At 31.7% G+C, this 15,339-nt stretch overlaps 1 protein-coding gene and 1 long non-coding RNA gene across 2 annotated transcripts; both read right to left on the reverse strand.

Annotated features, from left to right (window-relative positions):
• Window positions 1-76: 76 nt before the first annotated feature.
• Window positions 77-3,101, reverse strand: LOC105131460 (uncharacterized oxidoreductase At1g06690, chloroplastic-like). Its single transcript, XM_011034445.1, has 10 exons — window positions 2,770-3,101; window positions 2,107-2,198; window positions 1,986-2,026; window positions 1,723-1,887; window positions 1,611-1,633; window positions 1,358-1,429; window positions 959-1,126; window positions 656-738; window positions 513-575; window positions 77-379 (listed from the first exon to the last, which is right to left on the reverse strand). The coding sequence occupies exons 1-10, from the start codon at window positions 2,984-2,986 to the stop codon at window positions 194-196; spliced, it is 1,110 nt and encodes a 369-aa protein (XP_011032747.1). The 5' UTR covers window positions 2,987-3,101; the 3' UTR covers window positions 77-193.
• Window positions 3,102-13,266: 10,165 nt separating this feature from the next.
• Window positions 13,267-14,654, reverse strand: LOC105131461 (uncharacterized). Its single transcript, XR_843440.1, has 2 exons — window positions 13,912-14,654; window positions 13,267-13,832 (listed from the first exon to the last, which is right to left on the reverse strand). It is a non-coding gene; the product is annotated as an uncharacterized LOC105131461 (long non-coding RNA).
• Between the last annotated feature and the right edge of the window lie 685 nt (window positions 14,655-15,339).

Consider the following 15,339-nt stretch of genomic DNA (forward strand, 5'->3'; position numbering starts at 1 on the left):
ATATTTTAAAAAATAATTATTATCAAAATACCAAAATAGACACCAAAGGACGAGTACCCTCGTCTGCAGGGTAATCAGCAGGGACCATCAGCTCATTTATTTTGAAAATTATAGTACTAGCACCAGAAAAGTCTATTTCTTCATTATTGTAACTTGTTGTATATGATCTGATTTTACTTTTCCTTGTGCAAATTTACAACTTTTCAACGGGGAAACCGGTTACAGGTTTTATCTCCATCGCCAAGGAGCGCAGCTCATCGATCTCTTCACCGGTAAGTCTCCAACCAAGTGCACCAGCGAATTCCTCAGCCTGTTGAGCATTCTTCGCCCCTGGGATCGGAATGACATTCTCCTGGGCTACTAGCCAGTTCAATACCACCTATACAGACCGAAACCTTACTTAAAAACTTAAGCATTGATCAGTTATGGCTAAACAAGAATCAAGTAGCTTCTACTGAACAAGATTGAAAGAAAAAGGAACCGGTTAAAAGATTAAAAGAACAAGGGTGGACCTGTGTGTTAGTTTTACTGTAGTTCTCTCCCATTTCTTTGATTCTGTTCAACAGAGGTTGGAGCTGCAGAACGCAAGGAGCTTCAGCCATAGGGTAGGGTTTAATGATGATATATATATATATTTTTAACTTTAAGTCTCTACCTTTGTTAGAAACTCGGGAGTGTAAATCTGGCCTCGAGGACCAGTTGGTGGATTTTCTGGTGTATACTTTCCTGTAAGAACCCCTGCATAGATTACAAAGGTCTTATTACCTCTCAGTGAAAACAAATGTAACAGGGATAATGTCAGCTTTGAGCCTTTTATGCCCACCATGTAATTTGACTTTTCTTAGGTCTTGAACCTGCAACTTTTTAGTCCTGGCCAGATGCCCCGAAAATTCTCACAATTGTATATATAGCACCCAAACGAAGATTATAGAGCATGAAACAGCTATAAGAACCTCACCTTGAGCAATAGGAGAATATGCAATCAAAGTGACCCCAAGTTCATCACAGGCTGCCTTCACACCATTCTCCTCAGGTGCCCTGTATATGAGGCTGTAATTCACTTGATTTGAGGCCAGTGGAATACCTCTTTTCTTAAGCCTTTCGTAAGCATCACGAAGTCGGCTTGCTGAATTAAGGAATTAAAATCTCATCATATATAAATTAAGGAGGAGTAATCTAAGACTGCAAGCCATGATGTTCAATTAAAGATGGGCTGTATAGTAAGTACCTTCAATAATTATTGCAAAAGTAGTTATGAGGAGAGGGTGGAGGAAAAAAAAGACTACAGTAAATAGTCAAACCTATCAAACTCTAAAATTCCTTTTCGCAGTTCAAACTGATGGAATTAGGAACTTACCACTGTAATTAGAAACACCAACAGCCTTCACAAGACCCTGCTCAACAGCATCCCCAAGACCATCAATGTATCCTGAAATTGAACTTCCATTGAACTAAGTTTCTTCTGAAACAGAATGCGATCGAGTTCCATAAAATTCAGTTATACTAGCTATATGCAGGCAAGAATGAGGCCTAGTTGAGTTGAATTTCGAGTGGGATTAGCTAAATGCAGTCAAGTGCTCAATGAAACAATGGTGTAACAGATGAGCCACCTTCATTTCCCCATATTCCAGGCCTGGAAACCAGCACAAAAACTTTATAAGTGGCATTGTTTTGTCAAAAGAAGTTACACAAAGAAATCACATAGCCTGGTAAAGTGCCTACCAATGGAGTTGATATAGCTCTACCGAAGAAAGTCCAAGGCGATTGAGGGAATCCTTAAGGGCAGTTAGAACACTCTGACGTCCTAGCCTCCATGGCAATGCTGCATATTTGGTTGCAACAGCTACCTCCACTTCAGGATCTTTTACTTTCCTTTCCTTAATAAATCTTTAAGCAACCAATGAAGTTCAGATGATAAGATAAACTAAGCTGAAAATCATGATGTTATAGCAGATGGACATCATAGCTCAATTTTAATGATGTACCTTCCTAGAAGAGTTTCGGAATTTATGGCTCCAAATGAGAACTGCCAAATACACACTGATGTCTGTAAGTTTCCCGTTGCCGTTTAGTGAGAAGAAATTCAAAATAATATCCACTTCTCACCCTAGATCCATAAACTTCAGCAGTATCAAAGAAAGTTATACCGCAATCAACACTTGTATCAAAAGCTGCTTTAGCAGCCTTCATTTTCCTATCTGCCGTCATTGCAAAGCAGGGGAAATGTCATATTTCATGGAGAAGAGATTCAGACAGCATTTAGTTACAAAGACAAACATGTAGAGCACTTGTGGAGCAAATACATAAAACGGGAGGCCATAAAATTTAACAAGCATTATTTGTAAGCACTAAGATGTCAAAATGAGGATGGTACTGAAGTTGGGGAAATCAGCAAATGTAAACAGATGGGAGTTCTGATTGTATCCATAAGTTCAATAAGCAATAAAAAATGCAATCATTTCATTAACAAAATCCAGCATAAAACCTGCACAATTTCTTTGTAAAATGAACATGGCAATTCTCAGCGACAACATATATTATTGTATTACACATAAGAATTGGAGTCTAATGCAAACAAATATGCATAAATTTTTTTTTAAAAAAATGTGAGGATACAAAACTGAATAAAGCAATTCATAAAAAAAAAGAAGAAAAAAAGCATAATCCAAAATTAGTCACGATTAATTCTACCATATGTCCATATCATCTTCTATAAAAAGAACTGATCAGAGGTTTAAAATTTTGCAGCAGAAGCATATACGTACGTACCATCCCATTCAAAATTGTTCCAGTAGCTGGTATCACCCCAAGACCAAGCACCAATTCCAAGCCTTGTAACCTCCAAATCAGACCCACCTAACTTCACCTTATCATCCTTTATCTTCGAAAAAACAAGATCCTCAGAGGCAACAGATCTCACTCTATTACCTGATCTCCTATTACTTGCAACGCAAAAACATGGACTTGCATTCATAGCCATAGCCATGATGATGGCTTCCCTTTGACTCAAGAACTTGTATAACCCTTTTCTCTCCTCTCTTTGCTTAGACTTCTGAACTTGGACAGAACTGTATCTGCGAAGTTTACATAGCAGTATCTGGGTCCTAAAACTTTCCACGTTCGACAGACCTGTGCCACCAACCAAGAGTCAAGTGGCGGGCCTTTCCAAATTTGTAATTTGGCATTTATGAAAAAGGTCCAAATATTAAATATCGTAGTTTATGGGCTGGGTTTCTCTTAGAGCAGGGCTGGACTGCTTCCGTTAAAGTTTTTACAAGCCTGAGCCCGGATCATATACTCCTTGTTAGACTGGGCTTTGGTATTGTTGTATTGAGTGTTTTTTAAAAGTGATTTTTATTTAAAAATATAATGATTTTTTTATATTTTTTAATTTTTGATATTAGTATATTAAAACTATTAAAAAACACTGAAAATCATTAATTTAATTTTTTTTCAAATAAAATATATTTTAAAAAAATTAAAAAACAAAAGCTATAACACTCTTGGATACTCACTTTATTCTTGAGAGTTAATAATTTATAAATTTATATTTATATATGGGGAATATGTCCATAATTAATATTTTTTCTTTATCTATTTGATAATAATGATGATGATTAATATTTTTATATTATGTTGATAATAAATAATAATAATAATAATTTATATTTGTTTTATAAGTGAGTTTTATTTTATTTCATAGCCGGACTAATTTCAATCTTTATCCTTATTATTATTATTATTATTATTATTATTTTAATAGAGTTTACATATTTGAAAATTAGGAGTAACAAGTTATGGACTAGGACATCTTGAGAATTTTGATTTCATAGTTTGATCTAATTAAAGTTTGAGTTATGATGGTTAATGTGGAATAACACCTTCTTAGTTGCTGGGCCAGTATCCTTCCAAGTTAAAGCGCGCGCGCGCGAACATTTATTAGTTTTATTTTATTTTTGATGAAAATTCATGGTATATTTTCTTATTGAGAAAAGAAGTTTCTTTCCATAGTTTTTAGAAAGAACGGCTCTGATTTTCTTGGGTGACCACTAGATATCATTGCCATTTCCCATAGGGCCATATTAATTACTACGAATATTGGAAAAAATTAAAACACCAGTGGGATGGGAAAATAAAATGGGCGAACGAGGCATAGAGAAAGTTTTTTTTTTGTTTGGAATGATAACTCAGAAAATCCTGCTATTTTAAAAGATCTAAATTTAAAAAATAGTATTTTTTAGTATTTTTCTCCAAACAAAAAAAAGTTTCTAATTCATTTTTTAAGATACAATTAGAAATTAATTTAATTAAAAAAAATCATTTTCATAAAATTTACCAAAAGAAAGGAATTCATTTTCCTGCAAATAATGGATATTTCATTTTTCTTTTTAAAATTTGCATTGATAAGTTTAATTTTTCTAAATATCATTTATTTTGATCAATTATACATAAAATTAGTCTATTAGCCCATGCTTCGTCGCAAATAGATTATATTTTTTTAAATATAAAAAAATATAAAGAGTGTATAAAATTTAATTTTTAATAATATTATTAAACCTGTCAAAATAAGTCAATCTTAAAACCTCTGGTCCTGACTTTTTTGCCCAACTCATATTTTTATACTATATGAGAGTTGATTATATTTAAATCGATTAATTTTATGCATACAAAGATAACTTGGATCACGGGTAAAAAAATTACTTAGCTTTTACAAAAAATTAAGAAGACAACTTTTTAAAAATATATCAAGACAATAATAGATTGAATCAACTCTAGTTTTCCTGTGAGCTGGATCATGGATTTTATTGAATTCAATAACTTTTTTTGTTAATTTTTTTATCTAATTATATAATAAAAATAAATACTTCTAAAATTAAACATTAACACTAAAATAAATATTTATTTGAGACTATAATAAACTTATTAAAAAAAACCATGTAATGTATTCCCTAACTAATTTGATATTAAATAATAAAATCAAAAAAATAATAATTAAAAAAACAAAAAAAACATATCTGATCGATAGATAAACTCATCAAATATGTAAATCGGATAACCTAAACCAGCAAGCCAAACCTATAAAATGGGTTATGAACTCTACTAGAATTATAATGAGTTTTTTTAAAAAATTATATAATAACAATAATAAACAATCATAAAATCAAACACTAACTCAATATCGAAATATTTTATTGAGACTATGATAATTTTATAAAAAATAAAATAAAATCAATTATAAAATTGAATTCTCAATTAACCCAATATTTATAAAAAAAGTAAAAAAAAATAAATATAAAATTTAATAACATGATTTTATAGATTTTTTTAAAATTTAATAATGAAGAGAAAAAATAGATTATAACAAAATCAAGTTCAATTTAAAAAAATAACTCATCAAATTTGTAAATTAAAGCAACTTAAATTACTCTAATAAACTCAGAAACCACTTTAACCCTATAAAAAAATTACAAAACTAATTTTTTAATTATTTTAATATTAAAAAATAAAATAAAATAAAATAATTTTTAAAAAAAAAATAAAAAACAACGTGGGGTTACTACACGAGGGCGAAGAGTAGTGGCCCCCAGCCCCCAACCCATTCATGGAGTACATTTGTTTAATTAGACGCCCCTAGCTACATCTACCCCCAACAATGTCATTTAATTACTCTTTCTATAAGAAAAATGCCACTTTACAATATCAACAGTACACAGATGTTTAACAAAGGAAAAGCTTGTGCTTGTGCCTTGTTTTGGTTTTTTTCCTTTTTTTTGTTTTGTTTAATTAGAGGAGATCAAGAAGGCAAAAACCAGAATAAGCGACAGAAAACCGAAGTAAACTACGAACTCCTTAAATATCCTACCAGAAGAAACTCAGGCGGGCAGCACAGAGGAACATGAGCAAAGACAGTCATCTAAAGTCCATATACATTGTCGAAAGCGAAATTCGCTGCCTCCCCTTCAATCTGCTCTGCTGGCCTCACAAGGTATGATCATGTCCTCTGCAAATTTTAATTGCTTCAGTTGTAACATCGTACGTGAAGAGGTCAAGCCATAATTCAACCTGCTCTCTCTGCTTTCTTATATACTAGGCCTGCTTCAAACAATATTTCGACTTCTTTGGATGATTTCCAGCCTTCCCGCAAACAATTTGCTCTAGTAACCCTTATTTGGAGCAGAAACCCTGTATTAGCCTTTTGTTAACCCGAACCTCGAGAGGCTGAAGATATCTCGTGAATGAAAACCCTCTAAATTAATATTCAAAGTGTTGAATACTCAATATATATATAAAGTTGAGCGTCGCCCAGCCTAGCTCGCCTGGGTCTCGCCAGTTGAGCAACAGCACCTCGCAATGGCTCACCGTGCCTGGCTCACCTCGCATGGATTGCCAGGCAGCTCGCCTGGGTCAGCCGGTGCAATTCACCGGAACTAACTCGGTATTTTTTCCTTTAGCCCAATTTTTCTCTTCATTAGTTTACACAAATTCTTTTATAAAAATATTCATCCTGTGATAATATTTTTTAAATGGATCGACAAATATTATACATAGAAGTGATAGACAAAGAACGACTCTCGAGCTATGAAAATAAAGTGCATTATCACCTGAGTCAATATAATTAAGCTAATGACACCAACAAATAAAATGACATTTATTTATGGTTAATGGAAGACAAAATACAACCCTAAAGTTATATTAGCGTCATTTATGCCAGATAAAGCGCCACACTAATGGGTGACCGCCTAATTACTAACTATCATGATTAACATCCATTAGTATAAGTTTTAATAAGTGATCTTTCCATTAAGATCATGCATTATCTTGAACAAGAGAAAGGGACATTTATTTTCTTCTCAAATATTTTTTTACCTGCTTAACACTCGAACAGAAACTTAAACTAATGATTTAAGCATTAAAGAGTTTGTTTTATAAGTAACACCCATTATAAAAATATAGTCTAATCTATTACCAGCTATGGAAAAGCTCAGGAAATTATTTGAAGTTTTTCTAGATTTCATCAATAACGTTGATTGTGAAAAGCTAAATAAATAAAAACGTTATTTGTGTTTTATCCAAACTTTTCTCATCCTTCACTGGTACCTAATTTAAAATTTTTAAGTTTGACAATATAAAAACTCCAAAACAGAAAAGAGTTATTGACCTCGCAGAACCCTATTTTTTGGGCCTCCAACAATTTTCTTAAGAGACAGATGCTAAATGATGTTGTTAACATCTTCAAGCAGCATATTTAAACTAGATATAGATGCTAAATGATGTTGTTAACATCATCAAGTAGTATATTTAAACCCTTTAATCTCCACAACATCAAACTACCTTGCAAGGATTATTAGGTGCATAAAAAAATTCTAGTTTTAGGAATAAACTAGACAAAAAGTGACAAATAGACACTATACTTTAACTCTCTAAATGAAACAACACTTCTTGACAAATCATAAGCATTACTATCTCTATTAATCTTCTTAATTTGAGCATTCTCATTCATATGCTTTTCATCTTAAAAAATCTAGATATAATATACACCAGACTATACCAACAGCAACTCATACACATCATTCCTATTAAATGGAAAAGTCTTTATTTTGTCAACGAGTTATACACACTCACCTCTTCAAAGAATTTATCTTCGTTAAGGCCAATCTAGATAACTATGATGAACCTATGAATTTTATAGAGCACATAAAGAATGTTAGAAGCACCCTAGATTTGTTTAAAAAAATGATGTCATGTGTGAAATATTTTCCACAACACTTCATAGATTTACTCTGGTATGGTATCACAACCTTGAGCCTAATTCTATTATGGGTCTTTATGATCTATGTTTCAAGCTTTATCTCATGTTACATCATCAATATACTAGCTTAAAAAAGCATAACTGAGTTATTTGTCATGACACAATGTGGACATGAAAGCTTTAGAGCCTATCCTTATAGATTTAATAAGAAGATGCTCAACATGGAGGATCATCTCGAACCTATTACTACTATAGCATTGATCAATAAAGTTTATAATTATTACTTGTAGAAACGGTTGTACACTTTTTCTAACATAAACCTCATGTGATGAAACAAGCCATAAAAAAATATATTTGTGTGGAAGAAATAAGCATCATTAAACAAGAACATCCACGCAGAGAATCTCCTAGGCTCATATTTAGAAAAAACATTATAAGGTTAATTCATGATCATATGGTATACCCATAACTCTAGTTACCCCATGTACTAAGGTCCTTGCTATTATCAAGGAAAAAGATTTTGTACAATATCCTTATTCTATAAAAAGTGATTCAAATAATAGAAAACCCAATAAATTTTGTTTTTTTTTCATTATGATCATGGTTATGATACTGAATACTGTCATGCACTCTAAAAAGAGATAAAAAGACTAATTGTCAATAGTTATCTGTAATAATTTATAAAAAAAATAAATTAGAAGAAGAAAAGATAGAAGTTTGTACACACCATAAAAACCTACAAGAAATCATATAATATATGTTTTATCTCCATGGCTTTTCAATAAAAGTAATGACATTTTTTTTTGTCTTTAACATAGTTGAAGGTGAGTTTCATATCTTATGGTTGGTCTAGTCATGGTCTCTATCATAACTTCATGTGAGCTTCTTGGTCTTAAAAGTTGCTCTATGTGAACTCTATATTCTCTAATATAACTTTATATCAGCTCTACATCTAATTATTTTCAACATAACTCCAGTATAACCTCATAAGAGCTTTTTATCTTCATTGTCTCTTTCATAACTTCAGGTCTCCATATAACAAAATCAGATGACTTCATAAATAATCCAAATCATTATAATTACAAGTGCTAAGGTTTTCATATGATCATATTTGTCATTTTATTTTATTTACATGAAAAAGTTATCATTTGCACTTGCATTCACAATACCTCTATAGTTGTCACCTAATGTGACCAAATATCTCTCTTTAGTGAGCACCATGCATTTATTTTTATTTTTTCACCTATTTTGTAGCTCACTTTTAAAATTTGATGTCACGTGAGCATCATGCTTTTATTTGAATTATCATATACTGTGTTGCTTAAAATCTAAGCATTATATTTTTATTTTTATTTTTCAGCTATGTTTTTGCTCACCATTAAAATTTGAAGTCACATGAGCGCCATGCCTTTATTCTTCTTTTCGTCTATTTTGTTACTCAAAATTGTAGCAATATGCATTTATTTTTATTTTTCACCTACTTTGTTGCTCACCTTTGAGATTTAAAGTAAAAATATAAAAAATAGTTTGGGGAAATTTTGAATACTTAAATATATATAAAAAAAATAGTTAGTTGTCACCCGACCCAGCTCACCTAGGCCTGGCCTAGACGAGGTCAACTGCACCTTGTTTGGGCCTTTAGATGAGGTGAACATCATCTCATCTAGGTCAATCAAGCGAGCAACCTGGGGTTAGCCCAAATAGTTAAGCGAACCCAACTTGACTTTTTTTTCTCTTTAGCCTAATTTTTCTCTTTATTATTTTACATGAATTCTTCTATAAAAATATACATCCTGTGATAATATTTTTTTAAACATACCAACATTTATTCATGGAAGTGCAAAGTAAAGAACCACTATATGAGATATGAAAACAAAATGTCACTATCACCTACAAATCACCATAATTAAGCTTGTGCCACTAACAAAAAAACATGGTTTTTATGGTCAATGGAAGATAAAACATCACTTTACAGTTATATCAACGCCATTTACATTAGATAAAGCACCACCTCCCTTGAGCTAGGAGATAAAGAGCCATAATAGTGGATGACCAACTTTTAGCTACCTTAATTAACATCCATTACTATAAGTTTTAATAAGAGCTCTTTCCATTAAGACTAGGCAATATCTATAACAAGAGAAATGAACATTCATTTTTCTTCTTGAAATATCTTTTACTTGCTTGACACTTGAACAAACAAACTTAAATTAACTCAAGTATCAAAATGTTTGCTTTGCAGATAACACCCACCATAAAAATATAGCCTAATCCATTATTAGCTGTGTAAAAGCCTAGTGAATAATTTGAGGTTTTTTTACTTCATTATAAGGTAAAAAAAAATATACATTCAATAAAAAAAACATTAAGTATTCAATTACAACATATCAAACATATAGAAATTCTCAAAGACATAAGTAAGTTGCAATGGAAAAATTGGATAAGGATATTCTCCTTCTAAAAATACGATGCACTTTAAAATGTTTTCACATCTTTTGTTTGATTACAAGGAGAAAGTGCCTTTCATGAGGTTAAAAAAAAATACACAAAATCAAGTTTTTTTTAAGGTTAATGGATAAATAAAGAGATTGAGTTTATTAGATCTACATTACACAAATACTTGTAAAACAATTCATCTTTATAGTTAGTGAAAACTCTTTATTTATTAAGTTAATAAAGGAATATGATTTTTAAAGCCAAGATAGAGTGCATGTGATGCAACCTATAGCATTAGGATTTCTCAAGCCCTGAAAATTATAGTCTTGAAATCTAAAAAAAAAAAAACAAGAGTTCTCAAACCTTAAAATTATAGCCCTCAACTATATATGAAAAATATAGAGAAACCTCATATGTTCAAAAAGGTCTTTAATTTATAAATATCTTTAAAAAAAATCATGTTAATTGTTTATATTGGAAGTAAAATACCAATCTAGTAAATAAATTTAAAACTAAGTCGGAAAAGTTATTAGACTTTGAAATTAACTAGAAAAATTATTAAAACAACAAATAATAGCATATCATAACTCCAATTTGAGAGCTTTCTTGACCTCAATTGGTTTTAGTTAATTAACTCTTCATAGATTGGGCCTGCTGAACCACATAACTGAATTTGAGCCTAATTTAATAATCAAATTAAAAACTATAATTGTTGTTATCAAACTATATATTTGACATATCTAGTTTTCATCATGGGCTTTACCTTGTTTATCTAATCCATAAACATATTTGTAAAACATTTCACATCACTATATGTGTGCTTTGCAAAGAAGATATAAAAAAAGATTATTAGAATTTCAAGAAGAAAAGAATGTGAATTGAAAGATTGAAACCCTTAACCCAGTAACTCTTGGACATTAATATAGTTTTGAGTCACACCAACTTTCATAGAAATAAGATAAGGAGAGAAATGTTATAACATATATCATATAAGTTATTATTTAGGATAATAGCCTTTAAAAGTGAGTGGTTCACTATTAAGCAAAAAAGGATAATTTCATAAGGCATCCACTAGGTATGAATATGTCATAACATCATTATATAGGTATAATTATGCTATGAGAATGTGTGAGCATTCAATGCTTAGTACAAATCATACAAAAAGCATGTGGATACTACTTGGGTTGAACTATTAGTGTTGGAATATGTTTGTTTGGTTCGACCTTATGAATTTAAGGAATTGTAATTACCATTTTATAGAAGATGTTGTCATATTAAGCTTTATAGATACCTTAAGTTCTATTTAGAGATGGATGTTATGAGTATGTTGGGTCAACTAGAGCTTTTAGGGAGTTGATACATCCCTTATAGGTCAACGGAGAAATGAATTGCATGATATACTTAGGGAAAAAATAAAAAAGAAGATAATCTACGATTGGACTTTAAATACTTGTAGGAACTTCATGACCTATTAGAGCTTTAGGCTTGTATGTTATAAGTCTAATTAAGAGCCTTATCAACCTCAATTAGTTATAGTCAATTAAGTCTTTAAAGATTAGGCTTGCTGAATCACATGATTGAATTTGAGTCAGATCCAACGGTCAAGTTAAAAGTTATAATTGTTGTTATTAGACTATATATTTGGTACTTCTATGTGGCCCATAAAAGCATCCACAAGACGTCTCACATTACTATGTGCATGTCCAATAAAGAAGATATAAAAAAAGATAATTAGAATTTGAAAAATAAAAAATGTAAATTAAAAGATTGGAAGCCTTGACCCAATAACTCATGTGTATTAATATAGTTATGAGCCAAACTAGCTTTCATAAAAATAAGATAAGGAGGGAAATATTGTAGCACATGTCTTAGAGGCCATTATTTAGGATAATAGCCTTTAAAATTTAGTGGTTCACTATTAAATAGAAAAAGGATGATGTCATGATGGATCTATTAGATATGAATATGCCATAACATCATTCTATGGTATAATTATGCTAACAGAATGTATGAGCATTTAATATTTACTACAAATTATATAAAAAGTAGATGGAGTGGTTAGATGCTACTTATATTGAACTATTTGTATTGGAATATGTTTGTTTGGTTTGAGCTTATAAATTTAAAGGATTAAAACTATCATTCTACATAAGATATTGTCATGTTGAGCTTTCTAAATACCCTAAATTCTATGTAAAGATAGATGATATGGATATATTGAATCAACTAGAGATTTCAGCGAGTTACACATCCCTTATAGCTTAATGCGTAAATAAATTGCATGATTTCCTTAGGGCCAAAAAAAAAAGTGATATATGCTTAGACTCTAAATACTCGTAGGAACTTCATGACCTACAAAAACTCTGGGCTTGTATGTTTTGTGAGCCGTGCATTATGTTATGTCTCGTTAGTGTTAATCTTGACCAATACATCACCATGTAACAATATCCATTTGATTGATTTCATGTTGGAAAATGAGTAGGCCATACATCAACAACATGCACATACACAATCATGCATATCCTCCATTATCATAAATATATATATAGCGCAAAAATAATCAGTGAGCCAGAATGCCTCATTATTAGATAACATCAATCATTCACAATATAGCACCCATGAGAAGTATTTGCTGCTGCAAAACTAATGAAGCCAAGAAAATGTAAAGCTGCCTTCTCTCGCAACAACGTGTGCTCATCAACATGAAAATTTACTATGGAGATAATGGTGGAATAGAAGTTTAGGCTTCCTCAGTAGCCAAGTGTAGGTCTACAGTCTCCCACCATTAATTCCAAAAGAACCCTAGTTTTCCAATTTTCACATGGTGTATTTTCTTACTTGAGGAAAAAAAGCCCTAGTTTTTAGGAATCAGTAGCTCAACCCCTTGGCAAGCTAGCTATATAAGCAAGCATCTTCATGGATTCTATGCTGATCACAGTGTGTGTGTGTGTGTGAGAGAGAGAGAGAGAGAGTGGGGGAGAGATAACATAGTAATATATATAATAATATAAAGCTGATTATAATGTTATTAATTTCCTTAAAAGAGAGAGAGAGTGTGGGGGAGAGATAACATAGTAATATATATAATAATATAAAGCTGATTATAATGTTATTAATTTCCTTAAAACAATTAGAACTACAATGTTACTATTTGGCATTTGATACCAGTACAAAGCTAAACTCAGCATGTTCATATACATATATAACATGCACATCCTAAGATACCTCAGATTTTCCTCACCAATGAGCTCAAAAAGCCTCTCATATCCATGATCCCCATTATATAGGTAGGTAATTATGCAGCAGGTGCTACATCCACGCCGTCGTCGTCATCGTCGTCATCCCCCTCACGTTGCTCACAAGCATAGGGGCTGATAACAAACTGGTTTAGGGGGATAACCAGCTTAAAAACCTCAGATTTCTTGCCATCAACAATCACCATTGGAGAGATATTGAAGAAATTAAAGAGCCAAAGGCAATTTGGTTATGCTAGGAAAAAAAAAAAAAAAAAAGGAAGAAGAAATTTTGCGACCTGTAAAGCTAGTGTACAGTGTACTGTCCTATTTATAGCTTGGAATGGTGCCACTGTCATCAAGAAATGCACTCGTTATCTTGTCCTCCCTTATTTGCCCTTTCCCTTTCATATCTCGCAAAGCAAAAAAGGAGTGACTTGGTTAACTTGGATTCCATTCATTTTGCCTAAATGGCATATAGGACCCTATTACCTGAGTTCGACTTACGTCTTTCACGATCGGCACGTGGTTGACAATAGTCATGGCACACTCTGAAGTTCCATGGCCTCGTGTTTTCATCTGCCAAGTTGGCTTTGAATGGTCATTAGGAATATCAGAACTCTTGGCCCCAGAGGAGCTTGGACTGTTCACGCTGAAAACTCTTCCTATCTACCGATCGATCAAGCGGAGTCCGTTAGTAGATAGTGACGACTATTCACCAAAATGTTTGATCTTTATTCCATGTTTTCCGGCAGGGGCCGAAATTCTTACTTTGGCGATCATCAGCTATATTTTGATTTGAACCCCGTGTGTGCGTGCGTGCGTGTGTGTGATATATATATTTGATAAGCCAATAATAGATCATCGTAAATAAAACAACAATTCGGAAGCCAAACTGGCGAAAAAGAGTATGTGAATTGAAGCTACCACAGCAAAAGCGGCAGCAACAGAGACAACAAAATCATGTAAGCCAAAAGAGAAGCATGAACAAATCCATGGAAAGAGGAAGGGATGGCGTACTGCCTAAGAAAACAACGAAGGAACTAGATATAGCACATACGGGAAGCAAAAGTCAACAGGATCGATTGCAGAGAAAAACCAGACAGAAGACTGAAGCTCCTTTGCCATCCCATATGTAATATTATTTGCACCTCACTTGTGTGTAAGTATGTCGAAATACTAAAATAGGAAGATTTTTAAATGCAAGTGTGACTAATTACCAATGAGTTCCAAGCCAAACCACTAATTTAATCAAAGATTCCAGTCGGATTAATGGGATTTTTTTTTTATGTAGATCATTTATTTATAAAAATTTCCTTATTATCTTTGAATTCGAACCTAAAATATTAATCTAAGAAATAAATTCATTTATAATCAAAGTCAACAACTTAAAGATATCTAAGTAGTGTTCCATCAGTCTCAAAATTTTTATTAATCTATACTATTAGAAAGTGGAATTATAAGTTCTACTGTTGTTTTTATACTAGAATGAGTATTTCTCGTTCCTACTGTGTGCACTTTATGCAGCTGTTTTTGGGGGTACTAACTAATAGGGAGTGTCTTTCATTTTTTTATTAATTAAGGTCCTAATTGCATATTTGTAAGTGTAAGGACCAAATTGTATTTAAAGCTTACGTGAATATCTGAAAACGGCAAGGGCACAACTGCAAAAGATAGTGTGCAGAGCAATCTGCTATTATATATGTTTTATTAAATTTTTATATTGAAATATATGTTAATAATTTTTTTTTTAATATTAATACATCAAAACGATCCAAAACATATAAACTATATTACACATCAAAACGATCCAAAATATATAAACTATATTAAAATTTAATAAAAATAAAAAATAAAATTATTTAAATTATTTAAAAATACATCAATTGTGTTTCCAAATAGAGCATAGTGTAAAGCGAA

The sequence above is a fragment of the Populus euphratica genome, unplaced genomic scaffold (genome assembly GCF_000495115.2).
Source record: "Populus euphratica unplaced genomic scaffold, PopEup_1.0 scaffold23.1, whole genome shotgun sequence".
In the NCBI taxonomy this organism is placed as follows: Eukaryota; Viridiplantae; Streptophyta; class Magnoliopsida; order Malpighiales; family Salicaceae; genus Populus; species Populus euphratica.

Coding starts and splice junctions, on each gene's coding strand:
- LOC105131460 (XM_011034445.1), bottom strand. CDS start 2,986: ATGGCTATGGCTATGAATGCAAGTCCATGTTTTTGCGTTGCAAGTAAT. Junction 1,127..1,357: donor TGGTGTTTCTAATTACAGTG/GTAAGTTCCTAA, acceptor TCCTTAATTCAG/CAAGCCGACTTCGTGATGCT. Junction 576..655: donor CTCCCGAGTTTCTAACAAAG/GTAGAGACTTAA, acceptor TGCGTTCTGCAG/CTCCAACCTCTGTTGAACAG.